This window comes from Centruroides sculpturatus, unplaced genomic scaffold, assembly GCF_000671375.1.
Source record: "Centruroides sculpturatus isolate CEXI.00-Female unplaced genomic scaffold, Cexi_2.0 scaffold215, whole genome shotgun sequence".
Taxonomy (NCBI): domain Eukaryota; kingdom Metazoa; phylum Arthropoda; class Arachnida; order Scorpiones; family Buthidae; genus Centruroides; species Centruroides sculpturatus.
The window spans coordinates 640046-664981 of NW_019384381.1; the positions used below are offsets into that span (position 1 = coordinate 640046).

The window sequence follows — 24936 nt, forward strand, 5'->3', positions numbered from 1 at the left end:
TATATATATATATTGTATATAAATTTCAATATAAAAACTTTAAATACCATATTAATTTAATTATCTTACTTTTAAAAATTCAGTTATAAAAATTTATTCATTAATTATTTTGCTATAAAATATTTTGTTACATATATGAAAATAAGTTGTATATTTTATTGTTTTTTCAGAGGTGTTTCTGCAAAATGTAATCAAATAAGCTATTTTATTATTGGAATTATTCAAACAAGTAAACTATATATTTCTATTTAAATGAAACTATAAATTCAACAATATAATAAAATGAAATCTATCTTTCTAAAGAGTGTACTTTTTATATGTTTCTTAATTTTCTATTGCGAGGTAAGATTATATGTTAATTATACTTATTTAAATGTACATTTAACTGCAATTAAATGAATCATTTTGATTGATTAGATATTGTTATAAGTAGTTTTTGATTAAAAAATTATTAATTATATTCATTCCTACATAGAATTTGTATTTTATAATTTGTTTTTGATGAATTCAATTTAAATCAGTTTATATTTTAACCAAATTATTATTATTATTATTTTATTTTTATATTTCTGTCTGCAAATCATATGATAACTGATTACAGTCAATTAATTTTAATTTTTTTCATTGATGTAGATGCATCTTGTGGAGTTAAAGAGAAAAGTATTATTTTATTTTTTGTCTATAGAAAAAGTTTGAAAAATTTCAGTAGTATAAATCTGCTTCTAAAATTATAATATTTAAAGTCAAAATATAGATTGGTTTGTCTGCTAAATTTATTAAAACAAATATCAAAATATTTACTAAAAATATTAAATATTTTTATTAAATTTTTGAAAAACTATGAAATTTTTTTTATTGTATTTAAATATACTCTTCCCATACATTGATTGTTTTTAAACTTCCAAGTGAAATTGTAATGTGAAGCATGATTTAACTTCCACAGATGTTTTCTGTATTTGCAATATGTATTAGCAGATATTTAACAATAGCTATACATCTATCATGTCCTTGGATAAATTCTGTTAATTTTTGCTTTTATTTATTTATTGGATTAATATTTTAACTTAAATAAGACTGAATTCATATTTACATAAATATGTTAATAATGTGAAAAGTAACTCAGATAATTCAATAAAAAGAAACATTATGTTATTAAGAAAATAATGTAGTTTATTATAAATGCCAATTTTCAACTTTTACTAGATAATTAAATAATTAATTTATTTTGAATTTGCACAAATATTTATATTTTATTTTTATTTAATTAATTATACTGCAAGTTTAACAAAAATAATAATTACAAATGTCTCTTAAGTGTTACAATAAATTATTGGAAATTTAAGCAATATGATAAATAAAAATTGTAGTAAATTTTATACTTCTTAAACAGTTATAAAATAAATGTTATTTTTTTACTTTTAAAAAGCTTTGGAACACAAAATATGTTATTTTGTGATGACATAAAACACAAAGCAAACAAGTAAAAGAACAACCGTCTGACCAATGGTCATCTCACTATCTCACTGACAAAAAATAAAGAACCTTTAACTAGGAGTAAGAAACAATAGAACTCCATCTGGTGTACAAAATATTATACAGGTTACAAAGATAATAAATTGTTGAGAGAGAATTATTATATACATTCAAAGTGTTCATGATTTACTTTAAGAACATATTTTATTTACATATAAAAGACAATATAAGTAATCTTTTGAGTGTAAAAACTCAATTGAATATAAATGCAGATACAGAATATGATCTTATAAATACAAGCATTTCCTGTTGCTGAATATATGAATTCTAGATTTTTTGGCTCTCAATATTTTACATTTTGCAATTAGAACGGACAGTACAACTGCACAAAACGCATACTGTTGTTGCAATGAATATTAAGTGTTTATCAGTTTCTGTGTGATTCCACCTAATACTTCAATATTATGTGATAAGTCCTACTGAGAGCTGAAAATCTAATACTCGTGTATTTAGCTCTATTAATAGAAAGATATAAAGCACATCGCCTTCTTAATGTCTTCCTGTTTAATGTTTTTCCAGTAAAAAACCAAACTTTATAGGACAATTGAATCTCTTGATTTACTTTTCTGACCAATGTTTATATAGGAAAAATTTATGTTTATGTCTCAAAAAGTCCATATAACAAAACAATATTGGTAAAGTCTCAAGTTATATTCCAAATACAATTGATTAGAATGTTAGAATTACATTAATTATTTTGAAAAGCCCCAAATGTCCAGAAATAGAATATGCATTTCAATTATTGGTTGCTTAATCATAGTGTCAAATCATACCAACCGCTCCTATAGCAGAAAGCATAAACATGCTTTTTATGATGTCACTAACAGTAGTCAATCAATTCTTCAATTTTCAGCAATATCAGGCAGATTGTTGTTTCTGTGTGCATTTTTTTTAAACAAATCTTTTTATTGTCATGTATTCTTTGCTGTGCCATATCATTAATGTAATATTTGTTGTATGGATATAAATTATGCATGTTTCTGCTTGCAAAGCAACTGTTTGCTAATCAGAAAGTAATACATTAAGCATTTTATATCCTAGTATAGTAGTTTTTAACTTTATGTAGATGTTGTATTGTGTTTTAGTTACACTTTTAGAAATTAGTTGAGAGTTTTGAGTTGTGGGGCATTATAATTTTTCCATTTAAAATAAAGGAAATAGCTCTGGGTTAATGTTTTTCTATGGAATGTCTGGTTTTTAAAAATTCCTGATATTAGGATGCTTATAGATGGAAATGATATAAAAATATTTAATGCTTGATTATAATAAGCATATATTTTCATATTTCTGAAATTAAAATTTTTTTTATCAGGTAATGATATACTATGTAGTATTGCTTCAGTGTTCCTGGCCACACTTAGAATATTCAAATCAATTTATTAATTCCTTTCAACAAAATCAGCCTTTGAAAGTTATGCTTCTTGCTGATATTCATCTCCTTGGTTCAAGAAAAGGACATTGGTTTGATAAATTAAGAAGGTAAAATGATCCTCTTATAATCCTTTTGTTTAAAAATCATAAGAGAGTTATGCAATATATGTTACCACAATTTCATAATCATAATTTCTAATTGCTATTGTATTATAATGTAAACAAAATATACAGTAAAGCATCTATTAATCCAAATTGAATTCAGAGTATACTAATTCCAGAAATTATGAAGTTTTTACATACAATTGTCAAAAATCTACAGGCTTATTATTGAGCTATCTTGTTATTTATTTAACTATTATGTATTTTTTATTTTGAATACAATATAATAATGATATAAGTTATATATTACAACTATTTTTATTTTTATGCTTTGCAATTGTAATATTTTGCATGTTTGATTATATCTTTATCATTTTATATATTAAATAAACAAAATCAATAATACATTAAGTCAATGTTTTCTCAATAGCAAGAAAAATTTTAAGATACAATAATTTTTTAAAGATTTTATGATTTGTATATGAAAATAAGTTGTATATTTTATTGTTTTTTCAGAGGTGTTTCTGCAAAATGTAATCAAATAAGCTATTTTATTATTGGAATTATTCAAACAAGTAAACTATATATTTCTATTTAAATGAAACTATAAATTCAACAATATAATAAAATGAAATCTATCTTTCTAAAGAGTGTACTTTTTATATGTTTCTTAATTTTCTATTGCGAGGTAAGATTATATGTTAATTATACTTATTTAAATGTACATTTAACTGCAATTAAATGAATCATTTTGATTGATTAGATATTGTTATAAGTAGTTTTTGATTAAAAAATTATTAATTATATTCATTCCTACATAGAATTTGTATTTTATAATTTGTTTTTTGCTAATGAATTTAGCTAATTCTGTTTATAAATGAATGAAAAAATTACCTCTTTGATCAGTGCCGTAACTAGCCATTCCTGTGCCCTGTGCAAGAATTTGCATTTAGGCCCCTTAATTAATTAGGTTTGGGAAAATAATAAAACAAATACATGCATTTTGGGCCCCCTTCCAAGTGGACCCTGTGCAGGTGCACCTGTTGCACCTGCCTAGTTATGGCACTGTCTTTGATACTTTTAAAATTTGATAAAAATTATCAAGCCAAAAGTATGGAGTTGACAGAAATCATGAAGACCTGATATTCTAAAAGTATTTAGTTTACTATGTCTTGTCATTGGACACGATTTTCTTTAAGTTTAGATTAGTTTAGTGATAAAAATATGACAGTTTTTTCAAGAAAATATATTAGTTTGATACATAATTCCATTCTAATAAGATAAATTTTAATTTCAAAAACTATTGTAGAAAACAGAATGTATAAATTATATAATTTGATAAATTAAGAACTTATACAGGAATCGTATTTTACAGAGATGAATGAATTAAGTTCTTTAAATAGTCATTATGCAGAATGCATTTTGAGTGCTAGACCCCTCTTCAGCTGCTTCAGGTCTAGCACCCAAAATGCATTCTGCGTAATGACTATTTAAAGAACTTAATTCATTCATCTCTGTAAAATACAATTCCTGTATAAGTCCTTAATTTATCAAATTATATGATTTAAGAAATACATTATAACTGTTTAAAATTTAAGATAAATGTACAGAAAATTTTTAATAATTATTACTTTGTTATAAAATAAAGGATAAATATGTAATAATTAATTGTTAAATATTCTGTTTTTTGTATTGATTTAAACTTATTTTTATTGAGGATTTTTAAATTTTTAATTTGTTGTTGTTAAAATTGCCAAATTTACTTTTAAAAATTTTAGAAAAACAACAATAATTAGATTGAAAAGTTAATTATTAATTAAGAAATCAATAAAGATGGAATCAGTTAGCTTTAAATAATTGCTAGAATAATTTATATATCATTTGTATTAATAAAATATTTAGATAAAATCACTTTAAGAACATATGTTAATATTTTTAAATGAAATTATTTTATACAGTAGACTCTCCCTTATCTGGACTGATCAAAGACAACCAAAAATTTTCAAAAATATTGTACATTACTCCAAATCTTATTTTTCTGTATTGCAGTGTATGTATTATTAAATTTATTTTTATTAATGTTACTTTGAAATTGTAGAAGAGCACAATACTGTACATCAATCACCACTAACATGATAATGATGAGGCATTGGCATGATTAGCAGCTTGTCAGCAAATCGAGAAGAACAAAACAAACAACTTTAACACGATATTCTCAAAATTAATTATAATTGTACAAGGGGGAGTCTGATATTAAAGGTACAGGCCAAAATTACACTAACATTTGTAAATAAAGAAAATATTTAATTCATTCCACAAAAACTGCATACTTTTGTTTATTTCTTGACATAATTGCCATAAGACATTTATCCCAGCATGACACTAGTTTGAACATCCCTTCACTATACTGTTACTTGTCAAGTTGCTTGAAATAGTCCACAGTGGTGCCTTCCAATTCCTCCTGATCTGCAAAGTGTTTCCCCATCAAAAATTTCATTAAAGATCCGAATAAATGAAAATCCGACAGGGGAGCTAAATTTGGACTTTACGGAGAATATAGCAGGATGTCAAAAATAAGCATCAGAGTCAAAACAAACATTTCTTATATATATTAGGCATGTATGTTACATTCTTATTTAAAAATTATTACACTACCTTATCCAGATTTTTCTAATATCTAGATCACTCCTGCCCATATTAGTTTGAGTACAGTAATACCTCGACTTACACTACCCCGACTTATGCGAACCTGGAGTTACATGATTTTCAAATCTTGTCGATTCATCTTTTGTTTGAGTGCCACACAACTCTTGATTACTCACTCCCCCCACACTATTGTTCAGCTTACATGTTCGGACGTGTCGTGCGGAATCGACACGTAAATAACACAAAATAAATTGTAGCTATTTCTGTGTTTGTTATATCTACGGAGACTTGAGAGACTCTATGTGGTGATTTCTTAAAACCGTGAACGAATCAAAAGACGAGATAAGATTAACGAGAACATTTATTAGCTTACATCCGACTTGGATTTTATACAAATTGTGAAATTATACCCCGACTTACGCGGTTATCACTCAGTCCCACCTATCGTGTAAGTTTGGGGTATTACTGTATAGGAGAGTCTACTGTGTTTTCATTAATTTTTGTATTAACTAATAAATAGTTATTTTTTCTAATTAAGGGAATGGCAAATGTACAGAGCTTTTCAGACAGTTATGACTGTTCACAATCCAAATGCTGTGTTTGTATTAGGTATATTTATAATCATTTTAAAATTTTAAATATTTTTTGCCTTAATTATTGGATTTTTGTTTAATTTAGGTGACTTGTTTGATGAGGGGCTTTGGTGTAGCAAAAAAGAATTTAATTATTACATTCAAAGATTTCATAGTCTTTTCAATGTTCCACAAGAAACAAAATTGTTTGTTGTACCTGGTAATCATGACATGGGATTTCATTATTGGTTAGTAAAATGAAAGCATAAATTGCTCAACATTACTATTAATTAATCTGTAAACTGAATAATATATTAATTTTTCTTAAAATATTAAGTTTAGTTTTGAAATACTAAATATATTTTTAAAATTTAATTATTAAAATTACTTTCAGGAAATTGAATATGATATTTGTTTCATGTTTAATAAAACTTCAAAAATGTTTTCCATAAAACAATGATAACTGATTTTAAAATCAATCCCAAATGTTTGCTGACTTTGAAAATGATTTCAAGGTCAGCAAAAAATTCTCCATAGGAAGCATGACTTCCTATTAATTGTTTTTTTTTTTTATTTATTATTATATATTCCTTATTATATAGAAATTTTTACTATTTTTAGGATGGATGATTATTTAAAACAACGGTTTGATGCTGCTTTTAACATATCATCTGTTGATCTAATAACTTTAAGAGGAAACTCATTTGTTTTATTAAACAGTATGGCTATGGAAGGCGATGGATGCCATTTTTGTAAATCTGCCGACAAACAATTACAGAAAATTGCAAATATTTTAAATTCCAATAAGGTTATTATTTTATTAATTAAAATAAATTTCACATTAATAAGTAAGTAAAATTTTTTTATGTAATAAGCAGATACTCATTTTTACCGAATAAATTTTATTACATACATACAAAATTATTTGTTATTCACATTACAATACAATAAACTTATTGTCATGAATCAGGTCTTATTTTAATAGTTTAAAAATAAATATTAATAAGTTTTTAGCATCATTAATAATTCATCATCATTATCATAATCCATAAAGTATTTTAAAAACGTTTGTAATATATCATTGATTGAAATGTTATCTGCTGTTAAGAGAAAGAAAGTACAGTACTTATTTTAATTATTTTGTTATATGTTTTATAAAAAGTTAACTATTAGAAAATATTAAATGAAAAATGCTAAGGTAAATTAATTTGAAGTGAAATATTAAAATGTATTCAATTCAATATAATTTAAAATTTATTTAACATTATACATAATGATCATGATAGTAATTATTTCAAATTTTCGATTTTAGATATGTTTCTACTCGTATTTTTTGAAATTATATCTATTTTATTGCTCTACTTTTACAGTTTTTAATAATGTTTAAATGTTTACATAAGCCATACAATATTTTTATAATTCTTCACAATTTTTACCAGAATTATTATAGCGTACATATACATCAGTTTAAATACATATACATATTAAATACATACATCCTGTAGTAACTTTGTATGGAGTGATAATCATTATTAAATTTTAAAATTTAAATATTTTAGAGAGATGATTTAAGAAAGATGGTAAAATGTACTATAAAATAATACTAAACAAAAGCAACACACAAAAATTACAATTATTCATGTGATCTCTTTTTTTTATTGTTTACTTAGATTAAGATTATATAATTTATAATTCTTACTTATATAAAATTAAAACTATATTTTGTAATTTGAAGTATATTTTTATATTTGATATTACATTTTAACACAATTCAACCTTGTTGATAAAATTAAACAAACAAATTACACTTAACTTTTAGAAATTAAAAGTATTGTTATTTTTTTAGCACTTTTAAGATCTCTCTTTTAATATTTATTACTTTACACTATAACTTTCTGTCCTCTTGGATTATCACTCATTATGCCTTGTAATATTCTAAAAAAAAGAAATGTTTAAACTAAAATTTAATACCTAAAACAAGAAGTTTTACAAGATAAGCTATTTGATATTTTAAAAAACCTTGCCATAATAGGCTTCAATCTTTTGGAAAATTTGGTTCTGGATGATGTTCCCAATTCCAGAATTTATCCAAAAATGATGAGATAGTCAAATTACATAAAGCTCATTTAAATCATTCATAGTGTTGGTCTGTTTCTGACCTTGAATGGTTAACACACTGCATTTCTTAGTTTTTTCACTGGAATTGCTGTTTATTATGCAAAATTTGAGTAAGAGTTCAATAATTTTATAAATCTTATGCAGTAAGATTTTATAGTTTTTTTTTTTTTTCTTTTGAAGTTTTATAGTTAAATATTTTATTAACCACTCACCACTCACCACACACCACACTCACCACAGTTCGAAAACGTTTGTTTTTGTTTGTTTATCTGCACACCATAATCAGTTTGGAGTACGTTAATAAATATTTTATCAATGTTTTTAAGGAAATTTTGCAGCCTTTTTAAAGCTACTTAATAAATATCAATATTTTTTAATTATAAAATTTAAATTTGATTTGTTTATTTATTTTACATTATTTAAGTAATTTTTGATTTAGATAAAGGAGTAATTTTATAAAACTTCACCAAATTTAATGCATAGTAACGTGTGTATAAGACATATTACTTTGTTCAAATAATCCAGTATTCATTCATGTATTAAATTATTTGAACTATTTAAATTTTTGTTTTTCTCAAATATGAATTAAGATATACTTATTTAAAATTATAATTTCAGAATGAAAAAACAAGTCAACGTTATACTAATGTTGAAAAATTGCAAAATAGCAAGCCTATTTTCTTACAGGTAATTTAAAATTATTATTTACTAACTAAATATTTTATAAACATAGTTATAAAGTACTGTATTTATGAAATACACATAATACATCATTTATGAATATTTCAATGAGTAAAACTTTTCATTGCTTTTTAATTAAAAAAATTTTTTTAGCATTTTCCTATGTATCGTTCATCAGATAAGAATTGTAATGAACCAGATAGTGCTCCTCCAGAAGCAAAATTTCAAATTTTTCGTGAGAAATGGGAATGCTTATCCAAGGAAGCTTCTGATAAAGTAAGACCTCTATTGAAATGATGTAGCAATATAAAATAAATAAAGAAATATATATATATATATATATATATTTCTTTATTTATTTTATATTGCTACATCATTTCAATAGAGGTCTTACTTTATCAGAAGCTTCCTTGGATAAGCATTCCCATTTCTCACGAAAAATTTGAAATTTTGCTTCTGGAGGAGCACTANTATATATATATATACACTTAAACAGGTTTTAAAATTATTGAATCCTCGTGTAATTTTTACTGGACACACTCATTATGGTTGCCATGTAATACACAATGAAGACATTCATGAGTGGACCATACCATCTTTTAGTTGGAGGAATATTAATAATCCTAGTTTTATATTAGTAAGTTTGTAAATAAGTTTTATTGCTAGATAAATTTTTTAAAATTTATTAGATGAATGATTACATATTCATTTTATAAACTTTTTATTACTATTTTATACAGGCTGTTTTTACACCAGATAGTTTTGCTATCAATAAATGCTACATGCCAAAAGAAAATACTGTAATTTTAACTTATGTTTTTGGTACAATTTGTTTCTTAATTTATCATCTTTATCATGTCACTAGAAAACTAAGAGTGAGAGTTTTTAAGAAAACACATTAGATATGATTGAGATATTATTATAAAAGATTGTGTTGTTATGATTATGAAAAGTCACAATGCATAGCCATTTATCATGCAATGAACGTTTATTATTCTAGTATTTTCAGTCTTCTTAATTGACCTTCTTCAGGGAATATCTGAATTTACAATTTAAAAGGAACAAAGCCACTTATTTTATAATGATTTACAATTTTCCATTTTAGGAACAAGATAAATTTTAAAAATGATTGTACCATTCAACGTGTAAAAGTCTGCATATGCATTTTTAAAATTTGTCTATTTCCAAAAATGGAACATTGTAAACTATTATAGAATAAGTGGCTTTGTTCTTTTTAAATTGAACTGTTTGGGGAACAAAATGGTAAATGCCAAAATGGAAATTTTAGAATACAGCAAAATTAAAATTGTGATTGAACCATAAATCTGAACAAGCAATTATTTATTGTGACATTATCAGAATGCTGGGCTGCAACTTTTAATCATATTTTTAATTTATTTCATTTAAAATATATGCTCTCTACTTCAAATTAGTTCTGTATTATCTTGTCCCTGTACTTTTCTGTTAGGAATGGAATCGTGCCAGTCATCTATTATTAGAGAGGTTGCGGCCGACGTTTTCATCGCAAAAATGTGTATGTCAGACGTTCAGCGCCGCCAACCTGTAAGCCTAGAAGTTTAACAATAGTGTTTGGAATGTCAGTGAAATCATGCTCAATGTTTCAAATGCCATTGTCAAACTTCTAGGCTTACAGGAAGGCGGCACTGAACGTTCGACATACACATTTTCGCAATGAAAACATCAGCTGCAACCTCTCTATTAACTGCTTTCAAGGGGAAAAGTTCTGAATTGAAATAATGTGACTTCCAGTTTGCATTGGAAATTCATATATAGTTAATCAGGGCCTCCTGTCCCTAAGGTTTCTACATCTGGTCTCAGATTTCATCTATCTAAGTCCGTTCTTGGGATTGAGGAAAGACAAGACAAATGGACTGACAACAGTGGTAATTTATAGGTCTACAATTTTTTCAAATTGCAGGGCAATAAATTTATTCTAAAATCAATTTAGTTTCATAATGACATAATTGAAATAAGAGTCAGATGATCACCTGGGAGATGGCAATAGCTATAGATGGCAATGGTGCTTACCATTATGTTTCCCCAAGCAGCTCAATTGTAAGTTCAGATATCCCCCGAAGAAGGTCAATTGAGAAGACTGAAAATGTTAGAATAATAAACGTTCATTGCATGATAAATGGTTGTGTATTATAGTGAGTGCTGAGACAGTTACTGAAGGGATTATGAAAAGTTTGCTGAGAATGTAAAAAACATTTTCTAATGAAATACAGGGTGGAGTATATGTATGTCCTAGTGAGAAAATACTGTAATTTTTGAGTCGTTTTTTAGAAGCAAGTTGTATTTGAGAGTTTAAGAGAAGGATAGTCAGCATACACAGTGTACATATACAGTGTATGCTGACAGTGTATATGTACACTGTACATATACAGTGTATGCTGACTATCCCTCTATATATATAATAAATATAAAATACCATGTTTGTGTATATATATATAAACATGGTATTTGGTCTCAGATTGATAGCTCTTGATGGATCAGAAAAGGCTGGAGGTAGTATCAAGTGGCACCATATAATCCTGATTTAAATCCCCTAGTCTTTACAATATAGGGACAAGTAAAGATAAAGTTTGTATGTTTTTAATGCATATTCTTCTGGAGTACAATTAAAAAAATTTCAGCCAGACACCCTATTATTGACCAATTTTATGGATGTGTATGGAATTTGATTGTGTCTGAAGGCAAACATGCTGAAAATTGCATTTCATAACGAGCAGTTATTTATTGTAACATTGTCATAATGCCGAGCTGCAATTTTTAATCATATTTTTAATTTATTTAATTTAAAATATATGCTCACGCCTCAAATTAGTAGTGTCTTTCCCCTGTACATCATACTTCTCCATTAGCAAAGGAGTCATACCGGTCATCTATCTAACTCCTTTCAGGGGAAAAGTTTTGAACTGAAATAACATGACTTCCTGTTTGCATCAGAAATTTGTATGTAGTTAATCAGGGCCTCCTACAGTTAGATTTCCATATCTGGTCTTGCCTTTATCTATCTAACTCCATTCTTCAGATTAAGGAAAGACAGACGGACAACAGTGGGAATTTATGGGTCTACAATTTTTTCAAATTGCAGCCCAATCAATTTACTACTTAATTAATTGCATTTGCATTTGGTCTTTTTTAATAATATAATTTTTCAGCCAGGACACACATATGTCCCATCCTGTATATGAAAATTATGTAATAGAAATTCAGGAATGGAAAAAAATGATAAACTGTTTATGTGAAATTTTTTATATCAAAATTTATTTAAGTTTTACAAATTTTCAAATTTTATAGTTTAAATTACTTTAAAATTTTTATTTTTACTTAATATATACAAATACTTATTTATGTTGTGTAATTTAATCTTTTAGAGTTTTAAATATATATATTACTGTAATAAATATTAAAATTTTGTTTTAAAAGAATATTCACATATTAACAAATTCTTGTAATAAAAATTTATAAAGTTTAAAATATTTTGTTTGTTTGTGTTTTGTTCAAACATATTATAAAATAAACAGATATTTGATATATAATTAAATATATAAAAAATAAACTATTTTTAAAGCAAAGATAGTAGGATTAGAATATTAAATTTTAAATTAAATTAGAGAGATCATTGTGAAATACAGTTAATTTAGCTAGGGAGAGTATCTGAATGAGCCATGCCAACAGCCAACCAATCGATATTGTCATTAATATCATAATCCATGTTAAAAATATGTCTTTTTCTTAGTAATTTTTCCATTGTTTTCTTTCTCATAAGTTTATTTTTATAACATGTTTCTAAATCATATTCCTGTTTATGAACTTTTTCAGGTTCTTCTAATATAATATAAGCTGTACATTTGTCAACAGAAGTTGGTTTCTGAAATACGTTTCTTTTATTCTGTTTATATTTTTGATATTTTTCTGTTCTAATTTTTTCACTGTTAATTTGACATTTATGCAACAATTGTTTTTGGGATACAAAGATTTGAGAAGAAATTACATGAATTAAAAAGAATTCTGAAACACTTATACTCTCAGCATATATCTGATGCTTTGATTGATAAACAGATGCCATTGCTAAATATTCTTCTTTATAAGAAGACAATCTTTCAGTTTCTCTTATTTTTATTAAACTGATTTTTTCTGTACTCCTTTCTGTACAAAAATATTGTTTTGCAATAAAAGGTTTTTTGCTAATTATTGATTGATTGTTTGATTTTCGATTTTGCTGTTTCATTTTTGCTTTCCTTTCAGACAATTGGATTGTGCTTTTATTTTTTAAATTTTTGTTATTTGTTTTGTCTTCTAAATTGATTGATGTTAAATCTGACATAAATTCACAACATTTATTTCTGTCAGGTATTTCATTCTTATATTCCAATATATCATCAACAGATAAACAATTTTCGTGAACAATTATTTCTTTGATTAAATTCTTAATATCATTCTTATTTAATTTATTTTTAAAAGTAGCTATCGATATTGCATTCATCTTGTCTTCATCAATAGACTCCTTTAAATCCATGTTGTAATTTTTAACTTCAATAGGAATTGCGCTTGAAACTTCATTTTCATGTAAACTTTCTTTTGAATCCTCCAATTCATTGATATTTATAAACTCCTTGGCTTCAAGAAAGAATAGATGCATTAATATTTCTTTTAGTGTGAATTCTATTTCTTTGTGAAGCTTTTTGTTTATCTGTAATTCATCAAACTTCTCTTTCAAGCTTATTAAATCATGTACTTTTAATGTGTGATCAAACATTTGCTCATTGGACATCATTTCTGTGCTGTTTGAAGTCATCCAATCTTGAATATCCTAATGATAAAGTTTGTATAATACTAAATTATGGTAAAATAAAAGAAATTAATTTTATTTATTGATACCTTATTTTTTAAACTGTTCTTTATTCTTTGTAAAGAATGATCATTAAAATATTTGATTGAACTATCTGATTCTTTCTGGTTGGTGTGAAGAATATGCTTGTTTACTATTCCATCATTGCTAAAAGAATCTGATGCAATGTTCTTTGCATAGTGTAGAGATGATGAGCAGCCTTCTATGACACTTTCTTTATTTTTAATTTTATTATTAGATAAATTTCTGTCATATTCCTTTCTAGACTGATAAAATGGATATAGATCCACCGAATCTTCTTTAATTGACCATTCGTAATTGTCTGATTTTGAACATTTTGAAGGTTTACATGTATAATTACTGTTAGTTGAAGAACTTGCTTTATATATATTAGGCTGCCCTTTCATAATATAGCTGTTATTAATTGAAGTGTAATGACTTTTAGATTCAGATTTTCTTTCCCAATCTTCATACTGTCCATTTATGAATGGATTGAGCAAAAATTGTTTTTGATCCAAATGCTCTTCTCTTGATGGAGATAGGTGTAATATTTCAACATTTTTCTTTCTTTTTCCTTTAGTTAACATTTTCTCTTAACTGTATACAAACTTTCAAATATATAACAGATTTTGATTTATTAAAGGAGATTCAAAATAATTTCCTGTATAAATCCATATCAGACAGCAAAATCTTAAAGAATTGAGAAGTGATATAACAATAACTATTATATACATTTTTGTAAAACTAATTGTTGATAAAAGAATTGATGTTTATCTAACAAAATAGATTGAATGTTATAATCATAAATTGAAATTAAAGATTCTAAACAGCCTGTAACATATTCTATTATTTCTGTTTTCTATACAAATATGGGAGCTATCACGTCTAAGGTAATGAATGTAAGTTTTTATATTTAACATGTATAATTAACTATGATTGACTGATTAACGTGAAGCATCAGCACATTAAGGCTTCTGGTTAGCCACAGGTGCATCATTATAGGAGATTCTGATCTACAATGAGTCAGAACCTCCATAATGGATGAAGCTAGCATGGAGAATGGTGTTCCAATCCATATTATCCATGATAAATTACGAGGATCTTCAATAGATTTGAACTCTGATTGCCCATATAAGTCTCCTACAATTGACTACGTCAGATAACGTTTCAACTTATTAAAACTCAAATGATATGTTTAAAATTGTATGTTGGGCAGCTTCATAATGCCCAATATATAATAAATAATGCTACCATCAAGGACCAAGATGATGATAGATTTTAACTATATATTTTAGATATATAAAGTAGATAAAATCCGTTGGCGTCTCATGGCATTTAATTTGAGGGTGTTGTTGCAGGAGGGCTCGAGGCACGCAACCCTAATGCGACAGCACCCTCGTATTAGGTCGGATGGCCGAGCGGTCAAGGTGGCAGCCTACCGCTTTGGGGAACACGGGATCGAATTCGGACGGATCTCCCAGTAGGTGGTCTCTCTGGATATGTCGGGCCCTGTCCCGCACCACCCAGTCGTCCCATTGAGGGCCTGCCCGAACCCATAATGGGCTTGCTAAAAGAGGTCCTCTAAGTGCTCACAGGGCAGAAAGCGTTAAAAAAAAAATGCATATCCGTATTAGACGTTACGAGCCGTGTGAATAAAACAACTAAACACCGGCTATATGTTTGCGCCTGACTAACGGATTGGTCACGTGGAGTTTTCCGGGTTTTTTTCACGTGTCCACAACAAGGTCAGTTTCCTACAGAAGGCACCAAAGGGGTGCATTCCGGGAGGACTCCTACAGATCGCCCGTGTGCTGCATTGCTCAAATCCATCCAATCCATAAATAAAACAATGAAATAATATAGCCTACTTTTTGGTATATTAACTTGATAAATATAAATTTTAAATATGTTGCCTGATTTGTATAGCTTATATCGTATTTTATTTTCAGTTTATATACGATTATAACGATTCAGAAGACGAATTAGATCGACCATTCAAACAATTAGTTCCATCGAGAAAAAAATTTTCGTTTCTTTCTTTCCGTTCCGAAAATATTTTCGAAAAACGAACTATATTCATGGAAAATGATCCCGGTAGAATCGATAAAAATATAAAATATCTGTTAAATGCCCAAATCTACGTGTTGTATCTGGATAGAAGGCAAAACGATTCTCTCGATGTACGTCTTGATCGGAACAGAAAATTAAGAACAAAAAACTTCAACCGCGTACAAGAAACCTCAATCAGTTATAAATCCGAAAGTGTAGCTCCTAATAAAAATCAAATTTTTATACCTTCGGCTTTGAAGATGAACGACATGAATTATAACGATAGCGGTGCATTATCACGAAGTATAAAGTATTATTCTTCTGATACAGATTTGGAAGACGGTAGAAGGATATCGAGAAAACAGGATTATTATTCCGAAAGTGAAGAATCCGATCAAGAAAATTGGAATTCGTACGGAGATAAAGGAAATTATAAAACTGTTGTGATGCGGAAGACCAAACGGCTCCCTAATACAAGTAGAGACGTAACCATCCCTGTCGAAACTATAAACGTAAACGATAGATCCACCAGGAAGGGAATCCCGACTTATGTCGAAGCTACTATTAACAAGAAGCGGATATCTTGCCATCAAAATACACCGAGAGAAGTGAAAGAGGCATCCAGGAATGTGTTCATTCAAGCGAAACTAAAACCGAGAAAAGAACTGAAGAAAGATCATCCTCCATTCTATGAGAGATAAAATTTGTTCCTTTTCAAATCATTGATGATTTGTATAATTTTATATAGATTTTATCTAAATAAAGTAAAATTTTTGCTTATTTTAAGAATTTTAAGTTCAGTTGTATGGGTACAATATGGATGAGGAACGAAGAGAATTATTAAGCAGTACCAGATTGCCCACTAGGCACGTGCTACAGGGCCGTAAAAACCCGGATCCTGTGGTCTCGAAATTGGGAAAAAATAAAGCAATTTTACCGTTGCAATTATATATCGTAAACTTATGTAAAGAGGTCCTAATCTTCTGTGCCTGGAGGCCTCGAAAGATCTTAATCCACCATACTCTTAAATTCTTATTTCTATATATCCTTAAACTAATCACCAATAAGATTATTTATTAATAATTTTCGTTTAAATTCTTTGTTTTACGTTTTTATTTTCTGAATTTGAATGAGGTTTTCCATGCTTACAGGCAGCGGCGGCCTTATCCATTGCAAGGCTCTGGGCGGCAGATCTTTGCGAGGCCCTGGGCGGCAGATCTTTGCGAGGGTCTTTTCCTTTGTGCAAAGTATGTGAATTGAAATAGTAGGCACTTATTAATATTAATATACTAGCAGGTGGGCCCGGCGTTGCTCGGGCAAAAGTAACGATAACTAAGATAAAGATTATTACGTTACAGTAAACCTTACCCGTTTTCACAGAATGCAAGAATTGGGTCCCCTTGTTTCCAGACTAATTAGAGAATTTTTACATGGGTCTAAAAATATGTTCGATTTCCCGCAAAAACGAAAAAAATCGCATCTGCGTATTGCATATCGCTTTTTCTTAACAATTCCATTGTTACGTAACATTTCCATTGTTGACACTTCCATTGTTACTTAAAACTTCCATTGTTACTTAACACTTCCATTGTTACTTAACACTTCCATTGTTAATGGAAGTGGTAAGACTTAATCCTGTCCCTCTCCCCCGTGGGAAGGAATTTCGAAAAATCCCTTCTTAGTGTGCGTTCTCCTAACGTACCGTAACTGTGTACCAAATTTCAACTTTCAACTCCTAACCGTTTGGGCTCTGCGCTTATTATTATTATTATCATCAACCCGTCTCGATTATATATTAGATACTGTACTATAAATTAAATTTATTTTATTGTTATAACTAATAGCCAAGGATAAAATAAAAAGTTTTAAATATCAACTTTTTTCTACTTGGTTGTTGCGCGAGGCCCCTCCAAGAGCGAGGCCCTGGGCGATTGCCCTGCTCGCCACCCCTAAGGCCGCCACTGGAATTCTTCGTATAATTTTAGCTCCTCTGTTTTATCGGTCGTTCTGTACATAAACGATTTATTTCATGCAAATTTATTAAAGGAAAATAATATATATCTAATTTTTCTTCTCAAACAATGGTAAATCTACGCCATCTTTCAAGATTTCGCTTTGTTAGGGGAGAAAGAGGGTTTAGAAGTACAATAAACGTTATATTAAATGTTGTATTTGTTTGTTGGCCATTTCCGTATGATATACACTTAAAACATTATTACACGAAGGAATGTAATCTCAATTTATGTCAAAATATGATTCGCTTTACGATGTTTTCTATAAACCAATTAGATCGTAAGAGTTTACTGTATTTGATACAAGATTACGAAGGAACAGTGCCAAAATATAACGCTATATTGTGCAGTATAAATTACATGTCATGCAAAATAAAACCGAATTTAATTCTAAATATAAAACTGAAATTCAATCAGTATTGAATTATGAGTAGACACGTGGGTGAAGTTAAGGGTGGCGTGAGGAGCATTATTCCCAACATTGGCGTAAAAATTGTTGAATTTTGAGCAGGATTCATACGTATAGATATATTAATAATAAATAAATAGTTGTAATTATTCATAGTTCTTTGACTTATGAAAAAACTTCAGGGATCACTGATCCTGGAAGCTTTCCCCGCCTCCCGACCTTTATGTTGTGCCTCTAAGAATTTGGATATATCCAATGCCTTGAGAGTTTATATGAGATAAAGCATCCCTTAGAGAGCTACTTTAGCATTTTCAGTGAAATAAGTATTTCTTTATTAATAAAAATCAGTCTTAAGGCTTTACAGATTAATATACAGGAATTGGAATCAGTACGAGTTTTCTCCGGACATGGGGAAATATTCCCAACTTCCCTCCCTCGACGGCCTTACATATATCTCCGCTCGGGAGTAGACACTAAACATACTAATGAATATCCAACCAAATTCATTTAAAACAAGAAGCGTAGAAAATTACAGGCTGCTCAGATGCGTTTTTTGAGACAATTTTTGGAAGCTACACGATTGGACCATCAAATAAACAATGGCATAAAGGAAAGGCCCAGTGGAAGAAATACAGGATTAACTATAAAAATGGCTACAGTATGTTAACAGAATGGCAGAAAATAGGTTACCCAAAGCTACCATTCGGTATCAACCTACATGAAGCGAGATCAATTAAGAACACGGAGATGAGAGAGCAGGAACACTTGAGTTTAACGGACGGAACTAGAATGTACCCAATCTCGTACTCTCATGAATGATGATGATTTATTTAAAAAGAAATACTGATAAATTTTGTATTTATGAGAAACTCTTCAGTTTTTATTTTCAAAATCCTAACATTTCCTTTCATTTTCAGGAATGTGTTGATCCGTTTCTTCAATTTCTGTCAGTTGATATAAGTAGTAAGGTATGCACACGGTCAAACTTGTAGTTAACAAAAATATTAATATCGCTTCATTCGCCAGCTATTAAAAAAATCGATAAAACTTCATAAAAATTTCACAAAACTTAAAAAATTATAAAATAAAATAATTACCGACCCGATTTTCTGAACTTTCTTCGTCAGAAATCAAATATCCAAATATAATAAACGTTATCAAAAGCCCAAAAAATAAATTAATACTCAGAAACAAATTCCAGAATTTCATATCGAATTTTCTATATGACAGCTTAAAAATTATAATTATGTATTGAATCAGATAATTAATAAATTATATAATAAAAAATATCATTTGAAAAGATTAAATGGCGTGAAATAATACCAGGAAATGATTTCAAATGATAACAAATGTCAGATCTTGTTAGGGATCGAAAGAGGCCCGAGCCACTTAATTTTTGAGGCCTTCAGTATATTAAAAAAAGCATTAAAAACTATATTTTTTAAACGATAAAAGTTGTTAAATAAAATTTTTCAATACGTAAGAAATGCAATGGAATGAATAATTTGTAGCAAATGTTTTTGAGGCCCTAACCCAGATGGCCCTACTGACTTCTCTGTGATAATGTTTGATACTGTAATTAGCTTGTATAAGAGAATGTTAAATTCTGAACATTGGTATCAATTGATATCATTTTAAGTGATATTTTTAATAAAAAAAAATCTTACATTATCGATGGAATCTTGTACTCTAGAAGAAATCGAGTCTAACGATTCTAATTTATTGTTTATTCTTTGTCTAAGATGTAGTATATCATCAGAAAATTCATAATCTGTCAAAATTGAAAAAAAAAGTTTTATAAATATAAATTAATAAACATTAAATTTAAATATTATGCCCACTTTGGATTGTTGAACTTGACTGAAAAGGTTCCATTTTGTAATTGTTTACATTAAATAAAATGCATTTAACAATGATTTTTACTAAGAATTAAATTAAATAAAGTATCAATAGAAAATTTTGAATATAAAAAATATTAATTTATCTTAATTCATAATTGAGTATTTATGATTTTTTTTTATAATTCAGCTAAATATTTTAGAATATTTGAAATTTTATTTTAAGAAAATACATCTGAAATCAATTCGAATCATTGATATTAAATACATAAAATCTTATTGAAAATGATAGTAAAATTTAGAAAATTTAATGAGCTATGCTGAAGTTTCTTGGGTCAATATGATCCTGATTAAATTTTATCTCGAAATTTTCTTTTTATGGTAACTCTTTTCACCCTGCGAGAACTAGAAAAGGCTTTTTTTCAACCCACTAAGAGATTCATCATGGTCATCATGCATGCTATAGAGAATCTATCATTTCTCGATGAGGCTCGTAATGACTAGATGAAGAGAAATAGGATCTTTCGTCTAGGATGTCAAATCTCCAGTTACACAAGTAGTACATTAACATGTTGAAGATTAAACGTGACATAAACTTCTTCAATGAGACCAGTCATTCAACTATTGGTCATTCACAATACGTCCATGTTGCTACTCGCAAAACTCGAGACCACTGTAAACATTCGGAAAATAAAAACTTATAAGGATAAATTGCCCTGAAAAGGATCTTAAGGAGTATGTTTGAAAAGAGAGAAGACAGATCCAAGCGCTCCATAGGAAATACATTGAACCGTAATAATTCTTCGCGTCATATTTAGGCATTTATAGCACAGAAATAATTTAAAAGAATTATAATAATGTTAAAAGCTGTGACGAAAATGACGCTAAAACTATTTGTTGCCATAAAATTCGATAAAAAATTGAATAACTTAAAATATTCGGAATTAATTTTGAATTTGCGCTATCAGCGGTTATTTGGTACAATCTGCAGTTAATAAAATAAGAGTGTGACACCGATATAAGTTTAGTAATGTCGCTATTAAAGGGATTGACAGATTATTTAAAAAATTTTAGGGAAAATAGGTTTTTAAAATCAAAATTAATAGCAAATGAAATTTGTACGAAATGCATCATTCCTCTTGAAATCAAAGAAGTCAGATCAAAGAAACGAAAACGTTTATTTGATTATGAAGAAACTGAAACATGTATTACCCTATACAAATACTCCTGAAACAAATTTCTATAAGAACTATTTATTTATTTATTTATTTATTTTTATATTTATAACAGAATAGAAGAAAGATTTAAGCAAATTGAAGAGGATAGTGCCATTTTTAGATCTCTTTACAATATTCCTATATTAAAGGCGATGGACGAGGATGACCATAGAACCATTGTATGGATTTAGAGTTAGCACTGAGGAATGGTGACGATTTCAACGATGAAATTAAAGCGTGAGTATTTTTAAAGGGGCCCCGCATTTCAAGATTGGCCGGGTCCCGCGGTTGCTAGCTGTAGTCCTGGTTTCGTCGGCCATCGCTCTGGGGATCCTGGAACAAATTCGGGCGAATCGAAAAACCCTAGGAATTTTTCGAGGGTAGTCCGTTCCATGTATGTCGAGCCCCGTCCCTTTCCACTCCAGTCGTCCCATTGTCCCATTAGTCTGGCCCAATAGTTCATATAAATCGTATCCAATTAATAGATAAAACTTTTTCTAAATAGTTCAAAAATTGTTTGCTCAAATATATTTCCAATTTTTCCAACACAGTGAAAAATCCAGCAATTATTTGCGTAAATTTTCCGGTTGTTAGTTATTTTTTTAAAATAAAAACTCGTTTTATTAAGCAAAATAAATAAAATTGTGTGTGGCGCCATCTGTTATGGGATTTTGTTATAAAAAACTTTTTATATTTTAATTAATATAATATAGCGAAAAGCTTAATTTTGAGTGCAGAAATGAGCTTTATATATTTAAAAAGTGTAAATGTTAATAACGAATAAAATATTTACTGTATTAAATCTTATCTCTCTCGACATATGACACACGACCTCCGCTATCTCCCCATTCCCTCGACCTTTAACCACTAAAATTTAATATCATTAATGCTCCTCATATATGCCAAATTTCGTTATTTAAAAAGCGAAATACACGCTAACACACATATGTACATATCCACGGAATTTTTTACCGTTTTTTCACTTTTTTGAATTTAGGAGGTCTAAAAACGTGGAGATTTGCAAAAAAACCCGTCAAATTTGACACGATTCCAATACTTTCCCTTGTTATGCATGTTATGTATACGTAATGTTTCCCCCTTTTACTTTCCTGGCTGTTATTAGCCGGGAAAGTAAAAAGGAAAAACATAATTCTGTATGTGTGTATGCATATTGGCTATATTCTGCTTTATAAGCTATATCAAGACTCTCGTCTTGCAAATTTTTTAGATAAAAATAAAATCCTGTCTATGGCATATCACGAATTTTATTGAAAATTTTGAGATAATAATTTTGAGTATTTGACCGAAAGAAATTACAATAATGTTTATATATTTCTTGATGATCTCCAATTCTTTACTTCTCAGCAAGTCTTTTCGTTATCGGATAGTGACTGAAAACATTTCTGCCGCTCTTCACTTATGTTAAGTTTACGTTCTTCTTCCATTTTCACTCTTCTCTGTTCATTTTCGACATAATTTTGGCAAATTTTTTGTATATCTTCTTCTCGATCTCTGCATTTTCTTTCTTCAACTTTCCGACAAAAATCTCTTTCTTGTTCCTTCAATTTCTCCAGTTTGTGATAGCAACATTCCAATTCCTTCGAAGAAAGATCTTGAGCGGAAGAATCGCAAGCATCCGAACAATTTAAATTTTCCGATTTTGATTCGCTACTATCATCACAGGGATCTACACACTTTATATTCTTTTCTTCGCATTCAATATCGCAACTGATATTTTGAGACAGACATTCATTTTGTCTGCAACTATCCACTTCCTCTTCACTGCATATATCTTTAGCAGAAGAACAGGAATTATTCTGCGAATGGCATTCGTTTTCTGCACAATTATCGTGTCGTTCTGTGTAGCATTTATCTTCGGATGCAGAGCAATCATCTGTAGAAGATCCATCAATACGCTTTTCCTCATTTAAGTATCTTGAATTACATTCCTCGTTCCTTATATGAATGGATCCAGAATCACATTTATATTGATTCAGATTATCTTTTTCGAGAAGAATTTCATTTTGTTTTTGATCCGAACTATCCACGTTTTCATTATTACTTTTTTTATCCAATATTTCTTCTTCTTTTGAAGATTTATCTTCAGTTTTTGAACTGGAAGCAGCTTTATCGCGACGAGAAAAGAACGAATTCCACTTTGGCATATTTAAAAATTAATTGCAGAAATTTTGTAAAGCCAAAAATTAATATATAATAATGGATCTAAACAATAGCTATTATAATATTGTTGCTTAATATCGGAGATAATCTTTGTACGAAACAATAATATTAAAATTTATCTGTTAATGATTTAGTAAACGTGGTTTAAGTGTAGACTTAATATTTATACTATTAGATATGGGCACGCATGTGTTTCTTTAGATAAACTTGTCTAAAAATAATTTAAGTACATGGAAGACAATATCAAAATGTTAGAAAAATAGAAAATATATTGTAAAAAAAAGCACTTTAACAATATTCTTTTAAAAATCTCTATAGAGATTAGAAGGAACAATGCAGTTTTTCCCACTCTTATATAGGTTCGTAAGATTAGATCAGAAGAAAATGCCATGTCAGAGGAGTGCCCAATATCATAAATGAAACACCAGTTATCAGAAAAGAATGGGTGATTTACAAAGCTCTAGATTAGATTTCAAGTGCCCAATCTGTAACTTTGACAAATATGGAAAAAAAAAATAAATAAAAATAGTTCTGATTTAATTTATATAATATATAAAATAGCAATTTTAATGTTATATTTTTATAATAATTAAATTTCATATAAAATAATGTAATAAATGTTGAAATTTGTCGAGAGATGGCAGCACAATGACATTAACGTATATATAGTAGTTAGTTATATTTTAATAATAGTAAAATAATTATTTATTTAAAAAATATATATATTAGATTTTACTATAATTTTAAACGATTCAATTTAATAATAATATTCTTATTTACAATTTATAAATTTAATTATTATGGATTTTAAAACAGTTCTGGAAATAAGGAGATAAATACTGTATATCATTTAATATTATCTTTATAATCATGCATTTATGTAAATTTTTATGAATTTTCCTTGAAAACGTTAAATTTTAATTACTATAAATCTATTTTTCTTCTTTATTTTTAATGTAATAAAAAAAAATATTTTAATGCCCACCTATCTTTAAAAAATATCTCATAAAAAGCATTTTTATATACTAAAGAATGACATTTTTATTAAATAAATACAGCCTAAAGGCATTAAAGTATTAATTTAAAAAATTAATTAGAATTATAAATCATTTTATTTATAAAATTATAATTTTTTTTTTATTATAGTCAAACCTCTAAACAATGGACACTAAAGAGGACATAAAAAGTGGTCGTTGCAGGAAGGTTGTGGCCGTTATTAGAAGTTCGACTATATTATTTATTTATTAAAATTAATTCCTTAAAATTAAAGCATATTCTTTTAAAGAAAAGCTTAAAATTTAATTATAATAAAGGTTTTTTTTTCTCCC

At 28.0% G+C, this 24936-nt stretch overlaps 3 protein-coding genes across 10 annotated transcripts in view; 1 reads left to right on the forward strand and 2 right to left on the reverse strand.

The window, feature by feature from the left end:
* LOC111617902 (metallophosphoesterase 1-like) overlaps positions 1-16731 on the forward strand; it is a 42365-nt gene extending 25634 nt beyond the window's left edge. For 3 of the 7 annotated variants that reach the window (XM_023359259.1, XM_023359261.1, XM_023359260.1), the window contains exons 2-10: positions 171-342; positions 2846-3012; positions 6191-6261; positions 6331-6472; positions 6846-7032; positions 8961-9029; positions 9177-9299; positions 9520-9660; positions 15852-16731. In XM_023359259.1, the coding sequence (XP_023215027.1) occupies positions 283-342; positions 2846-3012; positions 6191-6261; positions 6331-6472; positions 6846-7032; positions 8961-9029; positions 9177-9299; positions 9520-9660; positions 15852-16652 (1761 nt within the window). In that variant the 5' untranslated portion in view covers positions 171-282 and the 3' untranslated portion in view covers positions 16653-16731. Of the gene's footprint in view, positions 1-170; positions 343-2845; positions 3013-6190; positions 6262-6330; positions 6473-6845; positions 7033-8960; positions 9030-9176; positions 9300-9519; positions 9661-9763; positions 10605-15851 lie in introns of those variants that run through there. The other 4 variants (XM_023359265.1, XM_023359262.1, XM_023359263.1 and 1 more) reach the window with 4 other exon arrangements.
* LOC111617903 lies at positions 12540-14786 on the reverse strand. Its single transcript, XM_023359266.1, has 2 exons — positions 13932-14786; positions 12540-13863 (listed from the first exon to the last, which is right to left on the reverse strand). The coding sequence occupies exons 1-2, from the start codon at positions 14487-14489 to the stop codon at positions 12691-12693; spliced, it is 1731 nt and encodes a 576-aa protein (XP_023215034.1). The 5' UTR covers positions 14490-14786; the 3' UTR covers positions 12540-12690.
* Positions 16732-19156: 2425 nt separating the features above from the next.
* LOC111617884 lies at positions 19157-20295 on the reverse strand. 2 transcript variants are annotated; one of them, XM_023359232.1, is made up of 4 exons: positions 20214-20295; positions 20040-20143; positions 19474-19602; positions 19157-19398 (listed from the first exon to the last, which is right to left on the reverse strand). In XM_023359232.1, exons 1-4 carry the CDS (start codon positions 20245-20247, stop codon positions 19267-19269), a joined length of 399 nt encoding a protein of 132 aa, XP_023215000.1. In that variant the 5' UTR covers positions 20248-20295; the 3' UTR covers positions 19157-19266. The 2 variants fall into 2 exon arrangements, with proteins under 2 accessions (XP_023215000.1, XP_023215001.1); XM_023359233.1 differs by lacking the exon at positions 19474-19602.
* Positions 20296-24936: the final 4641 nt, after the last annotated feature.